Source organism: Pelodiscus sinensis, chromosome 10, assembly GCF_049634645.1.
Source record: "Pelodiscus sinensis isolate JC-2024 chromosome 10, ASM4963464v1, whole genome shotgun sequence".
NCBI lineage: Eukaryota > Metazoa > Chordata > Testudines > Trionychidae > Pelodiscus > Pelodiscus sinensis.
In genome coordinates, this window is record NC_134720.1 from 26,637,857 (window position 1) to 26,659,623 (window position 21,767).

A 21,767-nucleotide genomic window follows, 5' to 3' on the forward strand; every position below is an offset into this window, starting at 1 on the left:
AGCTTTCTCAATTTAAATCATTGTATTTATGTTAGTGTGAGATCTATCAGTAGGACCTTGAACTCTGACATCATCAGATAATAGTTCCAGGGAGTTCTTTGCATGATCTCAGAAAACATGTCCTATTGTTGGTTTTGGTAGATTATAATGTATACAAGTTTTTGGGAGTGCTATGTTGCATCCACAAGAGATTGTACAGGAACCTCACCCACAATGAACTAGATAACAGAAAGGAAGGAAACATTTTGCCTGGAATATCAGATTCTTCTTCCATTTTGGAGCACAGAGCATGTGTTCAATATGGTCACAGACACAGCTATGTTGTTAGATGGAAATCAGAGTTCTTCTATTGTCAGAGGGTGATGTAATAGATCTCAGCTCCTTTCTGGAGGAAGAAGCAATGTGTGAAGACCCAGATCTGCTTATTTTCATTGATTTTTCTATACTAGCATAACTGAATAATAAAACTGTAGTCCCAGCCCTGCAAATCGTCTACACACGGAACTCCCACTGGTGTCTATGGAAATTCTGCATGTAGAGAGCTTACAGAATCCATCCATAATGTGGTATCCTTTCTTTTGATTTGATTTAGTTAAAAAGCTGATGTAAATGACTGCTAGGAATGAGACTGTGATCTCAGTTGCCAGTAGCACAAAGGAAAATTTACAGGTACAGCATGAAACAACCTAAAAACAGCTGCCACAATAAATTCACACAATTAAACTTAATGTGGGTATCTCCACCATTAAGCACGCCACATAATGTTGTTTTTGCAAAATATTTATTAAAAAACTAAAGTAAATATGGCAACAAAAACTTAAATAGCAAATGACAGGACACTGGCCATAAAGCTTTTACTATATTAATCTAATATGTCTCTTACAATATCAATAATCAAGTATGTCTCCAGGGAAAGCCACATGTAAACAACCTGACTGCACGTCTATATGATCAGCTCCTAGCTGTTTGAGAACTATCACATACGTTTCTCTTGCTTTGCCAGTGCCTGATCTTGGGCCCTTTAAAAATGTTCCTGGCATGCTCAACTTTAAGTGAAGTGAATGGGAGCAGAAGCTGCTCAACAGGTTGGTGATCAGGCCTGGTTCATTTTTATAAACACAGCCAGTGAGCCAACACCACTGCTTTCTATTTCTATTTTTAAATAAAGAGGGAATCAGAGCAGCAAGGAAACCTTCACCAAAGTAACTTTCATTCCTCTGAGTCACAATAACTTCTGATGGGTATTTCACTTGAAGCTATTTGTTTATTCTCTTTTTAAAGAGCCTAGAAAGGGAAGTAAGTCAAGAGGTGTCTGTTATTCCCTTGTAAACACTTCTTGAGGGGAGCTTAGGGTGCACTTCAAAGAGAAAAACAGACTCTCAAGTCTACTAAAGTTGTTATGTCTAATGGAAGTTCTGTATTTTTTTTTAAAAAGTGATAAAAATCTTCAAAAAGCATCCAAAAATTATTTTTTTAAAACAGTCTCCCCATTTAGATGGACAGGACACACTCAGTCATCTTGTCTAGTTAGCCATGACTTAAAACCCAAAGAGAAAGTTGTTACAAAATGTTGGCTAAATAGGAATCCTAAGAGATAAATAAGAAGACATAGCTGAATATCATTTTTAAAAATCCCTTAAGAATGTAAAGCACTATGCCCAGACAACCCTCAGGTTCACTAACTACACAGATATAATCACGGACAACACGTAGAAATAGTCACATTGATGCCAAGGTTTCCATTGTCTGCAAAAAGATGTGCTATAGCTGTATCAAAAACTAGACAGTCACTGTTCATGATGGCAGCAGCCACCCCATCATGAATGGAGCGGGGTGTTGCCTCCCAGGTCAGCCTGCGTCGGTTACCATTCAGTTCCAGTCGGTACGCAAAGTTCTCTGCTTGTTTGCGAGTGCCAATGAGCAACACAATTGCAAAAAACTGCTGATGACCCTCATACTTCTCCTGTTTCTCCAACACCAGCATGAAGTGGTGGCCAAAGCAAGACTGCATCATGACCCAATCGACGGCTCCTGGCAGGTTAATGTCCGTGGCAAGAAAGACTATGTCTTCTCCCTGAAGGGTGGTAATGCTTTTGTGAGCGTGCATGAGGTGGGACATCACAGCTTCCAAAGAGCCCTGCCATTTACAGGAGGCACCAGGACATGGACAGGAGTAAGGACGGTATTCACAGATGTCTTCGTGCTCCGGCTTTTCTGTATGGTGGAGTGTCAGGGAACAGCCAGTAGTGGCATACTAGAGGGAGAGAAAACACAGGCCATCAAGATATATATTTTGCTTCAAAGTTATATAGCTCTCAGCTGGGAACTGCAAAACTCAGCACCAGCAAGAGTCGTCATTTCATTCTCAATTTTACATTAGTAGATTTTTAAGTGTTCTGGATTCAGATGTGAATTTTATTTTACCTCCAAATGGATTCCTGCTTCATATGCTTTTACATGGGAATGGCAAGCCCTTAGATAAACACAGCTATTCCATTAGAAAGTGCAGCATTACTACAAGGTATGTCCCATTCAATAAAGATTTTTAATTTAAATGTTGGCAGTCTCGTTCTGACACTGCATGAGACTCAAGAGTGAAACTGACTATTTTCACCATACAAGTAAATTGACAGCCTCAGCAAATGAGGTTTTGTGTAAAGTTCTGTGTTTTAATAGGCCCTGAGTCACACAGGTAACAACATGTATTTATTTGTTTTAAACCAGCTAGTGTCCCTTCACATTCTTATAGGAAATTCAACATTCCTCAAACAAAGCACATATTTCTTCATCCTTACACAGCAACAGTCCCTTAATGGGAAAGTTTCCCCCTTCATCTTAGCATCTGAATATTACAATCGCTACAGCTGTGAGACAAGCCAGAACACTTTCTATACAGACCGCAATAAGATCCCCCTAGTATGTGCATCTCTAGTTAAGAAGAAAACAGATTAAGCAAGTTTTTACTCCCCATCTGGCTAAAGAATAACAATGTCTCAGAGAAGGAGCATAACGGGAGGCAAACTCTCCTCCACCTTACCCCTTATTTTTTCCAGGCACGGATGTATTTACAGTCATTTTATTCCCAGTCTCTACTTAGGGACCAGTCCAAAACCAGCCACTAACAAATAATCTAAGACACTTTGCTGCAATACCCACTATGTTAAGTGTACATTAAGTTTATGTGTAACACGGTTATGAAATGTCAAGTGACCATTCTCACAGCAACCAGTACTTGGCCTTTGCATAAGGGCCTCATGGAGAGTGCATCTTGGCATTTCCTGACTTTCATTATCATCCAGTGTCCCACTGATGTACTGATTTGTGTGTTTGTGTATATGGAGGGGGCTGGTTACACTTCCTTCAAAAGGAAGAGAGAAACGCACTTGGCTGTGCAGGCAGAACTCTAAAAGTCACACATTCAAAGACACATGGTGTGAGGAACTTTACATAAGGAACAGAAATAACTGTCCAGGGATCAGAGAAGATTTACAATGGAGAAGGTTAAAGCTGACCTGAAAAAAAAAACTGGTTTGTTTTTTAAATTGGGTTTATACATTGTACAAGAAGGCCCCACAGATTTTTTTTAAAGTTAGTAATTTCAGGAATATAAAGATTTGAGGGAGGACTTTAGATCTTACAATTTAACAGAGGGCAGGTGAGTGGAATCTTTAACACAACCTCCTTTATCCAAAATGTCTGCTAATCATTGGAGTTAAGAGGTAATACCAAAATGAAGCAACATGTTCTATATCTGACTGAAAACTCCGTTCAACTTCCTCTATCTGAATTATTGTGCTATCAGAATGCTACTAATTCTCCATTTATACTCTTTTCTTGGCCTTTACATAGTCTAACACAGCAATAAAAATAGGGGACACACTAATTTTTTCTAGTCAGCTTTTTTTTTTTTTAAACCTTGTGTATACTATTGCTGCACTATCTTCAAAGGTGTAAAATTTTGAACACGTTTTGTTTAGATATAGAGACTAGGGATATAAGCAAGTAGTCAAGTCGAGTACTCCACTACTCGCTTCTCCCCCTCCCCCTTGCTGCCTCTGTATGAGAGGCAGCAAGTGGGGAGGAATAGCTGGTGTTGGGGAGAGCTGGCTTAAAAGCCAGTTCACCCCACCACTATCTCCTCGGTGCTGCCTGTTCCCTCTCTCCTCCCCTCTATCCCCGCTGCAGCTGCTGCCTCTTTCAAAAGCAGCAGTGGGGGGGGGGGGGGAAGCAAGGGGGGCGGGGAGTTGCCGTGAAGCAGCCTTGGCTCGCCTCAGGCAGAGGCTGCTCCGGCAGCAGCCCTTGCCTGCAGTCGTCCCAGCCAGTGTTCCCTCTAACATTTTCCATTCCAAGAGTTTTGTCTTGTGCACCAATATTAAAGTCATGTGTGCTTGTTTGGACGTGTGCCACCGTGGCAGGCATAGGGATGTAAACGACGACTTGACTATCCAACAAGCAATGTTGTCGGATGTTAGTGGTCTCTGTTGCAATATATACATTCACAGCTGTTTAGTAACTGGGGAAAATATATGCTCCTTTTCCCAAGGAATAGGAGAGAGGACTAAGCTACCAGCTTTAGGTGTAAGAATGACAGACTCAATGTATTAAAAGATGCTGAATTAAATGTCAAATATAAAAAAACCAACAAGTCTGGAGCGAAAATTTCTAGCGATAGGAACAAGATAAAAAAGGCTGTTTCTTATTATCTGACCAATTTTTTTTTTAATTGAAGCTTCATGCAATTTTTCTAAACATTTAAAAGATAACAGCTATTTGAGTCATAACAAGCAAAGAAATTCCAGGGGATAAATGCCTGAGAAATAAGAGCTTATATTCAATGTCCTCTCATGTCAGTATAATCATGCTGCTAATGTGACGCTGAAGTATAGTGGAAGAATACCAAAGTACTAATTTCTCTTTCAGATGTCAGTTAAGAGTCACAGTAAATGCAGAGCTTCATGTTATCTGCCCCTCCTCTCACTGTGTAATCTTCTAAGATTTGTTTAGTTATGCCCAGTGAGCAGACAACACATGGGTTCTATACAACCACAGTGACAGTAGAAAGAAAGGGTCCTTACATCAAAGGACCCAGCCACATGAGGCCAAATGATGCAATTTGTCAGAATTTCTGCACTGCTGTCTGAGCATGCATGTACACAACAATGGATTGTTCCAGACTCACAGGGACAGATGCAGGTAAACATAAAACAAGACAAAGTCTTAAGCCTCAGCATTCTTCCTACGGAAAATAAGACTTTCCGACGGTAACACATTTGTTTGGAAGGTAAAACAAAACAAGATGCTAGAGAAAACTAAAGTGCAGTTACCTGTATATCTGAGCTCATAGCACAGAAAAGGCAATATTTTAGAGAAAGTCCAGTGACTGGGCAGTGATTTTTGTTAGAAGAGCCATCACTGTAAATACTTTACATTTCTTTTAAAACACACAGGCTAGCACTTACGTTTTATTTAAAAAAACCAAACAGTCCCCAATACTGCACTTTGTTGCTGGAAAGCTGTTCTCGTGGCATAACGCTGTTACTTATCACTTAAGGACAGTTTACCAAAGGATTAAATGGGAGTTTCCGATGGATGTTCAGAATTTGAAAAATGTGAGCTCTCTGATGTGGAAGAGCCTCACCCAAAATTATATGGTAAGTGAGAGCACTGCTTTTGCATCTGACCTCATCTCTGCCATGTGAAGCATTCATTCAATTATAGATTTAGATGCCCAGCCCTTCATGATATTTTTCTCTCGGTAGGTGAGTAAAGTCTGTTAAATAGAGGATTACAGCCCTTAAGCCAAACAGTTGCTTGTATGCTCCCTTTGTTAGCAGGCTTCTTAGGTGAGAGGACTCTCGAAAACCTCTTCTTCTCCAGCAAAGCTATGGCTAAAATAGGCAGAGGCCAAACAACTGTACGTAAAATTGAGATAGTAACATCACTTAAAACGATCAACTTCTATTCAGAAAAGTGTAAACAGTGAGGAGGGGCTATAAGGGATGTCTGCACATTAAAAAACAAAATATGATGATAATAACATATCAGAAGGGTAAATATTGGAAAAATAAACATCCAGTAGGAAACGATAGCAAATGAAAGCAGAATTGGAACTATTAATAAAAATGTCAATTGCCATCTATTTCTTTCACAGCATTGTGTCTTGCAAGCCTTAGGGCAGGTCTATACTAAAGCTGGAAGGTCGGCTTAAGGTATACAGCTCCACCTATGTAAATAATGTAGCTGGAGTCAATGTACCTTAAGCTGTTTTTGGCACCATCCCCACAGCAGGAGGTTGATGCTCCCTCAACTTCCTTTACTCCTCGCAACTGCAAGGAGTACAGCGGTCAATGAGGGTTCCATCGGTGTTCAATTTAGTGGGTCTTTACTAGACCTGCTAAATTGAACAGTGGAAGATAGACTGCTGCAGTGCTGATCTCTGCAGCAGTGAACACAAGCTTTTAGACGCGCCTGTTGTGCCTCAAAATTAGGAAGTATCATCTAATGTTGAACACTTTTTAGATCATGTGCAAATGTAATAAATACTTTGTAATTCTAATTTAAATAAGGGCAGAAGGGACCACCAAATCACTACTTTGATCTCTTGTATGATACAGGCCACCACCACTACTCTGCAACTGCACATTGGTCCCAGCAACTGAGATTAGGCCTCTAAGTACAACCGCCAATAGGAGACTAAAAGTGTATGAGACTGACATGCACTATTGCCTAAGACACCTACACTTGCGGCTAAAAAAAAAGTGAGATCATTTTCCTGGCAAGTCCCCCACACTCACAAAAGCTGCAGCGGAAAGTAAAAACTCCCCTAAGGTCATTGCCAATCTGACCTGAGGGAAATTCCTTTCTGATCCTACCTACATATGCTAATTAGTTAGACTCTGAGCATGTGAACAAGAACCAGCCAGCCATGCACTTGAGAGCAAGAGAATGCTTCTTGACCATTCTGGTTTTGGAAGATTTAAAATAAGCTTTGAAATCACAGGACACAGAGTCACTGACTGATTAACTGGGAAGGGGGGAAAATATGCAGCACATAAATATGAAATGCCAATGTTTATTTGTGTGTGAACAATTAAAATAAGGGTCTCATTTGTTTACATGTGGAAGACTAATTTTTCTATGGACAGTAACAGGTAATCTTCATTTGCCTTGTTTGTGGGTAAACTTCTGAAAGCTGTGAGGTGACAGTGAAGCACAGGATGACATTCAAATTTTTTCTTGAGTCAAAAGTTAATTACACAATGCAGTGAGTTTATCAGGCTTTATTGTAATGAGTACGCTTGTCTTTAGAAGGCTTAGAAGCATCTGATTACCTGAGGCCCACCAACGAGGTCAAAGGGACTAATTGCCCAGGGATCTGGGAGATTTGAAAGGGCCTAGGGGTCCTGGCTGCCACTGCTACTGGCAGCACAGACAGCTAAGGCAGACTTCCTGCCTGCCCTCACGGCACAGCACATCCCAGTGGGGGACAACGGAAGGGGAGAGAAGGTTTCTCCTCTCTGCACGCTCCCTGGGCCCTGAGTGCAGACTATGCAGCTCCCATTGGCTAGGAACTGTGGCCTGTGGTAGCTGGGGCAGGGGGCAGTGCCTGTGTGGAGACCCAGATCCTCTCCCCTTCTACGAGCTGCTGCTAGAGGGGTGTGCCAGTTACTTTAGGACAGTGTTTCTCAACCTCTTTTTTATAAAGTACCCCTTTTTAAAAATATTATAAGTACCCACTTTAAAAAAAATAAAATTACAAGTACCCCTAGTACCTACAGTTTTCAGTCACACAATTTTTTTCTACCATTGCAACACATTTGTTTAAACAACTTAATCGTAGCCGGGCAGCAATGAAATTTTGGGGTATAAAAAGTATAAAAATAATAAAGCCCTATAAAATTTGCAACAAAAATTCAGTTTTCTCCAAATTTCAGTTGTGTTGATGTACCTCCCCCCAGACTTCTCTTGAGTACCCCTAAGGGTACTCGTATCACTGGTTGAGAAACACTGCTTTAGGGAGCCGCAAGAGTGCAGCTACCCTGACATCCTGCACCCAAACCCCTTGCCCCAACCCACATCCACTTTCACATCCCAACCCCGTGCCCCAGCTTGGGGAAAATGAGTGAGGGGTACGGAGTGGGGGACAGGGGCAGGGAAGGGGTGGGGCAAAGATATTTGGGTTTGCATGATTAGACAGTTGGCAACCTACCAGATGGGTGTGTGGAAGCCCTAGCCATGCCAGAAGAGCACGGTCAGCAGCACAGCCAGTAGCTTACTGGGCACTAGTAAGCACAGGTGCAGCACTGCCCCAATGTCAGAGGAACTGCATCTCTGTGGGCGCAGCTTGTGCGTGCTTTGGGGCCACTGACTGTTCTGCCCTAGTGCCTGGAATTACTATTAGTAGGCCTGGGTTACCTGGTGGTAGATTTCACTGGATGGCAAGATCTGCAACTGGCATAGTTCTTGAAATGACGTTTCTGTATCTAATGTATCTCTGGTCTAAATTCATAAAGCGCTGAGCATCACTGTTCCCAATGATGTCAGGAGATGCGGGTTTAAAATCTTTGAAACAAAAACAAACAAAAAATCAAGCTTCTCACTTCTCTGAGACTCCTAGGATATATGCAATAATGAAAAACACAGAAATCTGACTAGTTCCTTCTTAATTTTCAAAACCTCGTCTTAAATCAAATTACTCACATCACTAACAACCCATTCATGTGGCAAAGGGAAAAACTCCTGAAATGTTTTCTAAGATAGTACTTAACGTAACTGGGCAAGTTCATATAATTTGCATCCCTCCTCTACCCAACTCTAGTCCTGAAAACTAATACAAGGGGACTAATTGTTAGAACCCCTCATGGATACAAAATTTGTAACCACATCCACAAAAAGCCCCAGATATCAGCATTGATATCCACCCACGGACGTGAAAAGTAGATATCTACAAATGTGCAGGGTTCTAGATTCAAAATTTGTATCCGCACCCATAGCCACAAAAATGAGTTGTGGATATAAAGTAAATATCTGCAGATTTGCAGGGCTCTACTAATTATATGGCTGTGTAAATCTGAAGTAAATTCTATCAAACTAAAATACAAGCAGGAAGTATCATGAGTTTTAACAGTGCAGTTCCTCACAGGATTGGGTCATTCATTTCCATGGCTACCACAATGATCACTCAGGCGTGAATGGTTGTTTGTGAATTATTATCATGAAAGGTCATGCTAAAATACTGCAGAAGACACAAATACTGGCCAACATCACATATAATTACATGAAGCCTCTGCAGTTTTGTATCTCAAACTAAACAGCAACATTTAAAACTAATTACTTCACTGCAAATTTTTGAAGAAATAGTTCATCTAAAAAAGCAATTTCCACCGTCCAGATAGCTAGGCCACATTGCCAAGTTTCAGCTTTCTAAGCAACTCAACTATTGCAATCTCACACAAGTACTGTATAATTAATTAGATTTTAATAGCTACTCATGGAGCTGTGAGTTCACGGGCTTTATTTTCTCCAATTTACAGCATCTTTACAAAGTCACTTGAGACCACAAGAGAAGCTAAATCCATATTAAGAAAACCTCACTGACTACATAGCACTTTTCCACAGCTAACCATTTCAATTCCATATTTATTTAAGAGGAAAGATAGCAATGATATGTTAGCATGTCTTTAATGAGGATTTTGAGTCAGATGATGAGGAGATGCATTTCAAATTCTGAAAAGAATGTCCAGAGCATTCTGTGCATATTTTAAAATTTCAATTACTTAACACTTCTCTCCCCTTTTAGGACTCTCTTCTTTCACAGTCCCCATAAAAGAGGGGGGGTGGGAAGGGGGGGGGGGGGGGGAGAGAGAGAGAGAGAGAGAGAGAGAGAGTGTGTGTGTGTGTGTGTGTGTGTGTGTGTGTGTGTGGCGTTGTAACCCATCTACATAGGCACAGGCCATAACCAAGAAATCACATGTCCCTATTGCTATAAACCTTGCCTTTCTTTTTCCCCTCCCTACTCTTCTAAACAGGGACACTTGTCTTGCTGTTTTCTCTACTGTGAACTTTGGGGCAGTGTAAAAGCAATAAATAGATGCTTTTTAAGCATGGAAGACAAATGCCAGAGAAAATACCCCTATTCATTTCACGTTGTTGCTGTTTGGGAGAAGTATTTGCAGCAGCACAGAAATGACTCATGTTTAAAAAGGGAGAGGTGTAGAAAATAGGAGAGAGTCTTACTGTTTCCACCCCTCTGCTGTCAGGAAAAGACAGAAAGCTCCTTCTACTTTCCAACACCTAGCAGGAAGCAAAAATGTCCTATTTAGTAGACTCCTGCCAGCCAGAGGCTAAGTTGAAGGATGGAGCATCCATGCAAAGAGCAGGAACATCAACCTGGGAAAATCTCAGAATTCTCCAAACAGACATGATCTTCCTATCCAAGTGCAAGTTGTTCTTATCAGCCTCTTGTAACTTGAACAATCCAATTCACTATTTTTTCTTCTTTTTTTTTTCTTTTTTCCCGTTCTTCCCCACCTACCATCTTCCCTTGTTTATTCTTTGATCTGGACTTCTAATACTCCAGGCATCTGAAAGTGGGTTGTACCCACAGAAGCTCATGATACCATCTACATGTTTTGTTAGTCTTTAAGGTGCTATTAGTTGTTTTTTAAGTTTTTCCATTTACAGACTAACTCGGCTACCCCACTGAAGCTTTTGAACATTTTCCAACAGTTGGGCTATGTCTACACTCGTGGCTTCTTGCGCAAGTACAGCTGTTCTTGTACAAGAATCTGCAGTGTCCACACTGCCCGCCAGCTCTTGCGCAACTAAATTTACAGTACGGCGTGGTAAGAGAGGGCTCCTTGTGCAAGAGCTACGCTCTTTTTTAACAGGTGTAAGCCCTCTTGCGCAGGAGCTCTTGTGCAAGAGGGCAGTGTGGACGCTTGGCAGGGATTTCTTGCGCAAGAAAGCCCTATGACTAAAATGGCCATCAGAGCTTTCTTGCGCAAGAGAGCATCCACACTGCCATGGGAGCTCTTGCGCAAAAGCACAGCTCGCACATGGTAGTGTGGACGTTTTCTTGCGCAAGACTTCTTGCACAAGAAGCCACCAGTGTAGACATAGCCTTGGAGTTCCATCTTTTTTTTTCTCTCCCTCTCCCTCTCCCTCCTTCCTTCCTTCCTTCAGGGCCTGTGCCAAATGATGCATATTTATGTCGGTGATCCAATTCTGTTTCCTGCTGGCCTCCTGCAGGAGATCTGGATGCATGAAGAAATGCAGGATCAGGTCTCAGCCTACTGCACACATGTAACTGAACTATCCAGCTTTCTGCCACTCTGTCATAACTGAACTGGTAAGCTGGAGAGTAAAAGCTCCAAATCCCATCACCAAGTAAACCTCTGAGCAATCAACACGCATAGCTTAAAAAAAAAAAAAAATCAATTATTCCTCCTTCCATCCAGTGGTGCAAGTGTGCCAGTGTGGTCTGGTACTTAGTACCTGCAAGTTATTTTTAGCCAGTACGGTGTATTGGAAAGGCTCCCAGCAGGCCATCCCCAACCTCCCCTCCACCGCATCTCTGGGTATAGGGCTGGGGCCTGAAGGGCAGGCCTGGAAGCACTACAACAGATGCCTGCATTCTGCTCCTTTCCCTGCTGCCCCTCCCAATGGGAAAGGAACAGAACTGCCAGCCCTGCTCCCCAGCCTTGTACACAGAGAGGTGCAGCTCCATGGAGGGGCAGGAGGCAGGGCTGGGAGTTCTGCTCCTTTCCATGTTGGGAGGGGCAGTGGGGAGAGCAGAACAATGCCAGCAGGTAGTGTTCCCACCTCTTTTCCCCGCAGGAACATGAGATAGGGAGGGGATGAGCATGGGGTCCCAGGCTGGAGTCATGTGGGGGTCACATAGCCCCCCACCCATCTGGTGTGCCCTCCCCTCCTATACCTTGTTTTCTACACCACCAGCTTCATCACTCCCCGTTTCCCAGCCAGTGTTAATGGTGTCAGAACAGCTCTGCAGGTCAAAATGTCCCAAGCAAGATGCAATGTTAATTGCAAAGGGAATAATTGGGGATGTTAGATAGCAATTAATTGAATACTTGTGTAACCGCATCAAATTTTAGCAGAGGCAGCAGCGTGGGGTGGCAGGCAGGAGCAGATTTAAAAACTGGCTTTCTTTGCAGACTGGCTGCCTGCTGTCCCGCACTGCTGCCTCCGATACAGACCCAGCAGCAGCCCCTGTCCACGGGGGCAGTCCAAGCTCTCTGCAGACAGGAGCTGTGCTGGCATCCCATGGAGCAGCCTCTGTCTGCGGTGAGTCTATGCCTGCCATGGGCAAAGGCGCTGTGGCAGCCTCCCCCCTACGCTGCTGCCTCTATCACTGCTGCCTGATAAAGGCAGCAGCGTCTAGGGAGAGGGCGAAGCGGCTCCGTGGAGCCAGCATGAGAGGATAGCCTGCTTAAAAGCTGGCTCCTCCCCATGCATATCGGCTTCTGCCTGTTCTCCCCGTGCTGCTGCCTCTGATAAAGAGGCAGCAGTGTGAGGGGCAGGCAGCTACACAGGAGCTGATACGCACAGGAAGCTGGCTTGAAAGTTGGCTTCCCACATGTACTGGCTCCCGCCTGCCCCCGTCACCCTCTGCGCTGCTGCTGCCCCTCTATCAGAGGCAGCAGTGTGAGGAGTGAGATGGGGGCAGGTAGCTCCCTGGATACAGGGCTTATGGGGAGCCAGCTTTTAAAAGCCGGCTCCTGGCTCCATTTTTTTCCATGCCTTATTTATATTGTCTCTGAATCGCAGACAGCTCTGGTCTATACTAGGAATTTATTTTTAAATAACCCCCCTTAGGTTGAATTTATAAACGCAGCAGTCACACTACCAAGCCCCTTACTTTGAAATAACCGACTGCTTATTTTGAAATCTGTATTCCTGCTTTTCTCGGGGAATATGCTAATTTCAGAATAGTTATTTTGAAATAATGTTAGTGTGGACACTCCGGTGCCGCTATTTTGAAATAACTGCTCCCCAGAACAATTTGAACTAGTTACTCCCCAGTGTTTCCTGAGACTCTAAATCGAAGTAGCACGTCCTCATGAATGGAGCCTGCCTTGGAGTAATTTTGAGGCTTCCCTGTAGTGGGGACACGCTATTTCGATTTTGTGAAATTGGGAGTTAAGGCTAATTTGAAATAATTTCCTACTGTAGACATGCCCTTAGTAGTAGTCTGTAAAAAAGTATTTTAAATTAAACTATTAAAGCCCATATACTTATGTTTCCAATTAGCCTATCCCAAAAGCAAGATAACTGAACTGAGCATATGTGTACCTTTTCTTACTTCTTTGTAATGTTCAAAGAAGGTGCAAAAAAATTCTGCTTAGTTTGTTTACATTACCGTATTTTCCGGCGTATAGGGCGACTGGGCGTATAAGACGACCCCCTAATTTTTTAATTAAAAGATAGGGTTTCATTTTATACCCCAGCGCCCCTCCGCCTCCTTTGATCCCGGTGTCCCTGGTCTGCTGGAGACAGTCCCCAGCAGACCAGAGGCACCAGGAGCAAAGCCGCAGCAGCTTTGCAAAGCCGCAGAGGAGCCCCGCCAGCTTCCCCCGAGGCTTTGCAAAGCCGCGGAGGGGCTCGAGCGGGGGGGCAGCCCAGGCGCACCTGGGATGCCCCGCCGCCGGCTTCCCCCGAGGCTTTCAAAGCCGCGGAGGGGCTTGGGCGGGGGGGCAGCCCAGGCGCGCCTGGGATGCCCCGCCACCGGAGCCCCTCCACGGCTTTGCAAAGCCTCGGGGGAAGCCGGCGGCGGGGCATCCCAGGCGCGCCTGGGATGTATACCCGGCGTACAAGACGACCCCCGATTTTTGGGGGATGTTTTTTAACATCAGAGGTCGTCTTGTACCCCGGAATATACGGTAGTCAGTCAGGATTTGTCTGTGCTGAGAGCTCCTGGCTAATTGAAGAACTGATGGATTAAGGGCAGATATACCAGACGAGAAACTTGACTCAGAAAAAGATGAGGTGCTTTTTATTCAGACTGTTTAAATCATCTTAGTTTTTTATTGGTTACACTTTGTTATTTAAAGAACAGGAGAGAAAAGAACTTTCGTTAAAGAATCAACAAGCCCATCCTTTGTTTTATCCTGTAAGCTGACCTGGTTAAATGTATTTGCTTTGCTAAAAAGTATCACTATAAAACACAGAAAAGAGCTTGATTAAAGGAAAGTCTGAGTAGAGAGCTGTTTTCACCAAGACTTATAATTGCTTATCAGAATTTTCTAAAGCTACCAGTGAGAGTAGGAGTATGTAAATAAGCGTTTTCAAATATGGGAGAAAACCCCCCATCCTTTCCTTTTTTAAGGTCTCAGAAAGCTTTCTGTGCCTATTTCTGAGACAATCAAGATGCTCTCCAACAACAAAAGACAAGACTTGACATTTCCAGAGTGTAACAGTTACATTCACACACCCCTGTTAGGCTTCCTTTAATCAGCATACAGCAGCAGTAAATAAATAAAGTACAATAATAATAAAAAAGCATAAGTCCAACAGGGCAATGGCCACTGTCAGACAAGGTCTTCAGCCTCAATGTATCTCTAATCTGTTTCAATATAACACTAGCTACAATATTGTGATCAGGATAGCTGCTTTTGAGGTGATATAGAGATATTAAGGGGAAATAGGCCACACTGTCACAGAATATTAAGACAAGAGGATGCTTTAAAAATAAAAACTAGGCAAGCAAGCATATCTGAAAAGAATGCATGGAATGTTTTGTTCTTTTTAGGCCAAGAATGCATCATAGCTGGGCATCTGACGCTCTGAACTACTTCCTATACTGGATTTTAAAAGAACAGCTGTGTTTTAGTTCTATATTTCATTTGAAAACTGAACAGAAACAGACTCTGACATTCTTAAAATCCCAACAAAACACCTACATTCATCCCACCTTGTCCTGTGATCTAGTTCACAAGCTAAATAGGTGTCCCAGCCAAGGACTGAATTTAAAATATTGCAGGAAGTGGTACTAATGATTCATTCTGGAGGTGTCACTCTTCCCCCTCAATGTGTAATGAATCTTACAGGTTGTTATGGGGCACTATACTGCTGTGGACTAGCTTTCAGAGGTGATACAGAACTAATAACCATAAATATCCCATAGAACGTAATAGTACAGATTTCACAACAGTGTTCTGTCCAAACTAGGTCATTATATTCTGCTTGCTTATGTCATCAAGAATTCTCTCTCTCATCCTTACATAAAAAAGCAAAGAGAATCAAGACTGTCCAGTGACACAACCGATATTGGCTTCAGCCATTACTGTACTGTTGTGAGATTTAGCTGTCTGTCAGGTGCTCTGAGGCATTATGAAAGTGCAAAGGGTTAAGGATCTCTAGCTAAAGTTTTAAGAATGGAGATGTAATTCTAGTGCAGTCAAATGAATATTGGAAGAGATATGGACTTCAAAACAGTTCATTAAGTTTTAAAAAAAATAAAAAAATGCAGTAAGATTTAAATACTTAATGTACCTTATGAAAAACTGAAAACTTCTGAACTAAATCTAAAGATGTCAACTATAATTTGTGACTGGGCAGCTTGTCAGTACTCTCTCACTCCCTCAAGAAGGGCTACAGAAAACTAGTTGAACAGATATGATGGATACCCCATTCCATCACTGAATAGTTCTTTTAAAAGCAGAATAAAAATACCTCCCAAAACACTTCTAGCTTCATAACTGCAGGTTGACTGTGCCAAAAGAAGGACAAGAGAGATGTTCTGCATCAGCTTTACTGCAAACAAGAACAACAGTAGTCAATTAAAAATATCAGTAAATTCCTGTCATTGTGATGTATGACACTCCACACAGCTGAAGCATGTGAGCTAGACCATAGAGTGTCGGGTACGTGCCCTCTTTTTCTTATTCTGTTTGCAAAGCTTTAAAAATATATCTTTACAAACAGAAAACTTAGCAGAGCCATATATACACTGTACTGCAAAGGGCATTTACCTGATGCTTCACAGGGGTGCCAGCAGAGTTCCATGCTGAAAATTACTTAACGTCCTTGGGGTATGTCTAGACTACAGCATTTTGTCGACAGAAGCTTTGTCGACAAATACTGTCGACAAAGCTTCTGTCGACAAAGAGTGTCTACACTACATTCAGTTCTGTCAACAAAGCAAGCTGCTTTGTCGACATGGCAGTGTAGACGCAAGGACAGTTTACATGCAATAATGCTTTCTGTCTACAGAACTCTGTCGACAGAAGGTGTTATGCCTCGTGAAATGAGGTTTACCAGCGTCGACAAAACTGCTGAGTTCTGTCGACGTTATATCTACAGAACTCAGCGGTAGTGTGGACGCAAGTATAGTTTTGTCGACAAAAGTCCACTTTTGTCGACAAAACCCTGTAGTCTAGACACACCCTTAGTGTACTCTGGGCCAGGGCTCTGCATTGAACAGTATTCAGAGACCCACAACTTCAAGGGTCTTAAAACAAAGAAAACCTCACAATAAAAATTATTTGAAAAACAACAAAGCATCTTCCCCTTCAAACAGCCAAACAAACCTTCTATTGACACTTTTGATTAACTCCAGAAAAATCCTGGAAATCTTCCCGTAACTGCAAACCATTGTGTCTCTAGGTCTTGCTGGCAATGAAATTTAACATTAACTCAATCAGCACTTACACTACAGTTCAGTTGCATCACACCTCTCATGCATCAATTTCCACTTTGTAATTTAAAATAATTCTTTAAGGAAATCCAGTAATACTAATGTTTATTACAACTTTGGATTGCTCAGCAATGCAACTGGTTGAGACTGTCACACAACCAAATACTCACACACTTTTGCTTCACTCGTGGATTCACAAGGTCTGGTCATTGCCCTCTAATGTATGAGAAGTCTCTGGGGAGTGACATACCAAATCCCCCAACATCACACAATTCCACAGACAGGTCCCTGGCCTCTAAAACTGAGTATTCATCTCTCTGACTCTCTATAACAAATCTTGCTAAGCCAGACCCCTGCAAGAGGCTTGTATCCTTTGGGCACAGTGGTCCCAGTGAGGATCAGCTTTTTCTAAACAAGGCAACAAAGTATTTGTCACTTGGTGCACAGAATCTAAGTGTTCTTGAGTTGGCAAAGAGAGAGTAGAGTTCTGTCAATACTGGTCAAACCAGTGAATGAGCAAGCCATGTTCTAATGGACTCCACCTCTCTCTTTCTCTCCTTACCTATCCAGGTGAGAGCAGTTAGACTCTTCCAGAAGCCAATCCCCTTTTCCTTTCCAGGTCAGTTCTTTGTTCTCAAGGTGGGGGATTTTGCTCTGCTTTCCTGCAGACAGATGGGGAGAAAACCTCCTTCCTTTTAGAAGCTTCAGGGGGTAGCTGAGTTAGTATGTACAGGATAAACAAAAAATAACACATGTTCTGGTAGCACTTTATAGACTAACAAAACATGTAGATGGTATCATGAGCTTTTGTGGGCAGAGCCCACTTCTTCAGATGTGCCCATGAAACCTCATGACACTACATGTTTTGTTAGTCTCTAAAGTGCTACCAGACCATTTGTTGTTTAAGTTTATCCTCCCTTTCAATCATTGTTTCCTAGGTGTCAATGTTCTAGCCCCTGAGGTTTTCCATTGTCTCTTTTGGAGGCAGCATCCATAAGGGTTGCTTTCAGCAGGTTCCAGCCAGTTCCTCAACAACCCTATTCATTGCAGGCCAGAGAGCATAGCAACACCCACACACCTCATGTCCTGTGCTGCTTCCAAGAACAGACTTAACTCTTTTTCCTCCTCTGGGCAGCAATGCAAAGTATGCATGCCTTTCATAAAAACATTACAGAAAATCCCAACTTTGTCACAGCTTCGCTAGCTGGTCAACAGCCTTTTAGAACCGATTGGCAAGTTACTGGCCATGAAAAGGGTGGTATGGCTGGCCTGAAAGACTTCTCAGCACAAGGCAACTTCTATGCTGCAACAGCTAATGTTCTGCCCATTTCCCCTCAATGTTCACAGCCTGGATTTCAGAACCCGCTAAGAGATGCTGGTGTAGAATCCACCTCCGATTTTACACTGAGCTCAGTGCATAGGTGGCACAGGAGTTAGTGACTTTCCACTAAGCACTGACTCCTATAGTGAAAATATCAGTACCTTGCTGTAAAGTCCAGGTCCTTGCCTAAAGGAGTGCTCACTTTTGGGGTGGGGGGATTAGATGGGTGGAACACTTTTGACTGGACACATTAAAATTTACACCAAATTTTAGGAAATGTGCACCAATTTTTTTCTTGCATTCTTCTGGTTTTTAAGTTTGCCCAGCATAATGAGTAAAAGGTTCCAGGTAAGAATAAATGTTTTAAAAAACAGATAATGACAGGCAATAAGAATTGAGGAAGCTTTTCAATCTTTGGTTCAGGCCAGGTAAACATCACTCCTGGAGCTCTGTTGTTGGCTAACACTACTGACCCCAAATAGCAGCATGGCATAAAAAACCCTTATAAAACGAGTATGTAAAACAAACTGAAGTTGTAAGGACAAACTGCAGAACACAGGGCATACATGGGTGGTGGAAAATGAGCAGCTTAAATTATGGCCTCCTGTCACTTTTTTTCAAACAGAAGGAAAATATTTTCACTCTAAGCACCAATTCCAGTCAAGCCTCTCAATTTAAGACAAAGGAGTACAACAGCCCATTCCACTTATTATGTTTCATTCCCTATTGCCCCACTTCTTCAAGTAGGTGTGAGTGATAATATGAATTCTTAAGCTTGTGTGGAGTCAAACTGCAGGATCTGGGCTTGTTTGTAAATATCAAAGTTCTGCTAGGGGTAGCAAGAATCTGTATAATCCACCTTGTATGCTTATTTCCGTAAGGACATATTTTAAGATAATTCACACAATCTACTTTAAATCAACAACCACAACAAAGGAAATCAAAGCTCTTGAATTCAGATTAAGCTTTTCTAAATATTCTTTGTAGTTTATTGGGGTGGGAGAAGTAATCAACACTTCATTTAAAAAGGCACTCTCAATTTGAAATCTAACCTGTTATAAACAGCAGATTCTGATACTTTATCTGTTCCTGATTCCCTTAGTCTATCACATTTCCTATTATTTAAATATATGTTTTCTGCCCTTAATTATTATGAGAGAGACACCCACCCAAACTACACAGACCATGCCAGGGAAAAGATGTGAAATTGATTAAATACCAAGTAATTGGTACAAAGTAAGCAGACTGAAAATGGAAGGACAGATTTATTTTCTTTAATCTGATGGAATTATAATAGTGTTCTAAATAACAGACAGAACACATTTAGTTATCATGACTTTTAAAATATATTGTGTCCCTCTTAGTCATCAAATTAAATTGCAAGCATGAAGAATAATGCATTAAGATGGTCTAAACACTTTGCAATGTGAAAAACGATCTATTCAAGAATCTAAGTGATATTACTTTTAACAATTAGATGTTTATGTAACATTTTAATAGTTGATTGTTTTAAAAGCCTTAATGGTGTAGTTACACATAATACCACTGTGTACCGGCAGGGCTATCACACAGGATTAAGACAAGACAGCGGCACTTAATTTGTAAACAAGAGTCAAGCTGTGGGTATCTTTAAGACAAAGAGCAGGATATATATTCTTTGTACTCTTAATACTCTTGGGGAAAGGAACTGTGCTCCCAGCAGGAGGCCAAATGTCTGCTGACAGGGCTGGGAGTAGAAGCCCCCGCCCGTGTTTCTGCTGGAAAGGGGTGATCAGCTGTTACTGGGGTTACTTGGGCACATATTGCTGTGGGAGCGAAAGGGGGCAGGGAATTGTTTAGAAGCCATATATATAACTAGGACACGAGCCTCCCTCTGGTATGGCTGGAAGGTGCAGAATGTTCCTGTTGACTGGAATCTGGAAAGGAGAAGCAAAACTTTCACAATCCGGCCCTCTGCAAAATTCTGCGATTCGTTGAGAGGGCAGGTCCCCATCTCAGTAGTGACCCAGAGGGAAAGGGCTCCCTATGGCAGCTCTTAGAGGAGCCTTTGCTTTGTGGCTCTACAGAAATGACAGCAGCATTCCGGTCCGGGGATGAATAAGGCACAAGGACTAGCTCCATCCAGTCACCCCCCGGACCGTGTCGGCCGGAGCAGAAAGGGACTTGGAAGAGCCTCTTACCTTGCAGGGGAAGAGGACAGCTGAAGCCACTTTCTCCATGGCCAGGTTCCTGATGCTTGGGGTCAGGGATCCCCTGCACGTGGGGCAGCAGCTCAGTTTCTGCCGGCATTGATTGCACACCAGATGCCCGGCCTGGCACTGCAGGATCGGGGGCAGCACATAGTCGAAGCAGACGGGACACTCGAACAACGAGGTCAGCTCGTGGTGCTGAGGCGAGACCGGCCCGCCGCCGCCGCCTCCTCCGGGGCCTGAGATCACAGCGGCCGCAGCGGGGAGCGCGGAGGAGCCGGGGCCGGCAGCCGAGATGGTGGCGGCGGCAGCAGGGGCAGCAGCGGGGGACGGGGCGTGCTGCTGCTTGCCGCAGGGTTTGTTAGCGCTGGGTCCGGCGGAGGACGGGCGGCTCATCGCGGTCCGAGCCAACCATGGAACTGCGGGCACCCGGGTGGCCACTCACCGAACCCCGCAGGCGGGACCCGCGCAACGAACCGGCTCCGCTCTCAACAGCGGGCCGCCGCCAGCAGCCGACCGGGCGCCGCGAACGTTCCAAAGTGTATCGGCGTTCCAGAGAGATGTCCCGGCGTTCCGAGGGGCGCTCCGGCCACCAGCCCGACAGGGGCCCCGGCAGCCGCCGCGTTTCCCGGGCCGAGCGCGCCACGCGCGGATCCTCAGCGCACAGTCTGCAACATTGATCTGACGCAAGCGAGAGAGGCAGGAAGAGGGTGTAGCGCCGAAGCCTGCTCCCCGGCGGGTTCTGCTCGCAGTGCCTGGCTCTTACTGAGCATGCCCCAGCCAGCTAGTACTGTCCCTAGTCTACTCTCGGATCAGCCCAGCCAAGGGAGAGGAGACACGGGGGTCTATTTGAAGACACGGGAGGGTGGGCGGGCTAGCCGCTGGGGAAGTGCGGTAGAGTAGCAGGAGCAGAGGAGGAAGGCATTTGCTGACACTCCACTGGGGGAGGCAGGCCTACACGCTGGCGACTCTGACGTATAAAAGCCCCTTTCCACTGCCCGGGGGTGGTGGGGTGAGGGCCGTCTCTGCGGGACTGCTAACATGGCTGGCGTAAGCCCGTGCGGGAAACGCTACAGACAGACCCAGCAAGCACCGAGTTTGCACCAAGGGAGCTGTGGTCTGTTACGCAGCCACCATCCTCACAGCACTTCGCGGGAATAAAAGGTGGTGAAGGTGCTGCCCCGCGGCGGCGGGTGAGGTTCACCGGGGGGACTAGTTGCGGCCCACGGTGGCAGGCTGAGCTACAGAGTTTTGGCACTGCACAATTGTGGTAGTTACTCCAAACACTGTCCTGGGCTGCGGGAGCGAGGATACACCGAGGCTGTGGGGGTGCACCTAGTCCAACAGTAGATATTTTACATGTCAAAAAAACCCCCAAACTGCACTTGATACACGAGCACTGTGTGTGCGTGAGAGATTGCTAAGGGCCGCACGTTGTGGGAGAGGAGACCTACCTCACTTATTTTTAGGTGAAATGCGGTTGTTTGCAATTCAGCACCTCCACTCGTGTGTGACTCATCAACTGGAGGCTTGATGTAAAATCCACCTCTTGCGGGAGTGCACACTGCATACGTAGGTGGAGGGGGTGGGTCGTGCTTCC

At 44.0% G+C, this 21,767-nt stretch overlaps 1 protein-coding gene and 1 long non-coding RNA gene across 2 annotated transcripts in view; one reads left to right on the forward strand and one right to left on the reverse strand.

Moving 5' to 3' along the window:
* The window catches only part of LOC142830772 (uncharacterized), a 50,667-nt gene extending 48,546 nt beyond the window's left edge, over positions 1-2,121 (forward strand). Inside the window, exon 3 of the long non-coding RNA XR_012906242.1 lies at positions 1,982-2,121. This is a non-coding gene — a long non-coding RNA (uncharacterized LOC142830772). The remainder of the gene's footprint in view (positions 1-1,981) is intronic.
* On the reverse strand, positions 763-21,591 carry SIAH2 (siah E3 ubiquitin protein ligase 2). Its single transcript, XM_075937721.1, has 2 exons — positions 20,159-21,591; positions 763-2,254 (listed from the first exon to the last, which is right to left on the reverse strand). Exons 1-2 carry the CDS (start codon positions 20,561-20,563, stop codon positions 1,697-1,699), a joined length of 963 nt encoding a protein of 320 aa, XP_075793836.1. The 5' UTR covers positions 20,564-21,591; the 3' UTR covers positions 763-1,696.
* Positions 21,592-21,767: the final 176 nt, after the last annotated feature.

Excerpts from the sequence above, each read along its gene's own strand:
- SIAH2 (XM_075937721.1), bottom strand. The coding sequence starts at position 20,563 with ATGAGCCGCCCGTCCTCCGCCGGACCCAGCGCTAACAAACCCTGCGGC. Across the intron at positions 2,255-20,158 it reads CTGTCCTCTTCCCCTGCAAG|TATGCCACTACTGGCTGTTC; the intron begins GTAAGAGGCTCT and ends CTCTCCCTCTAG.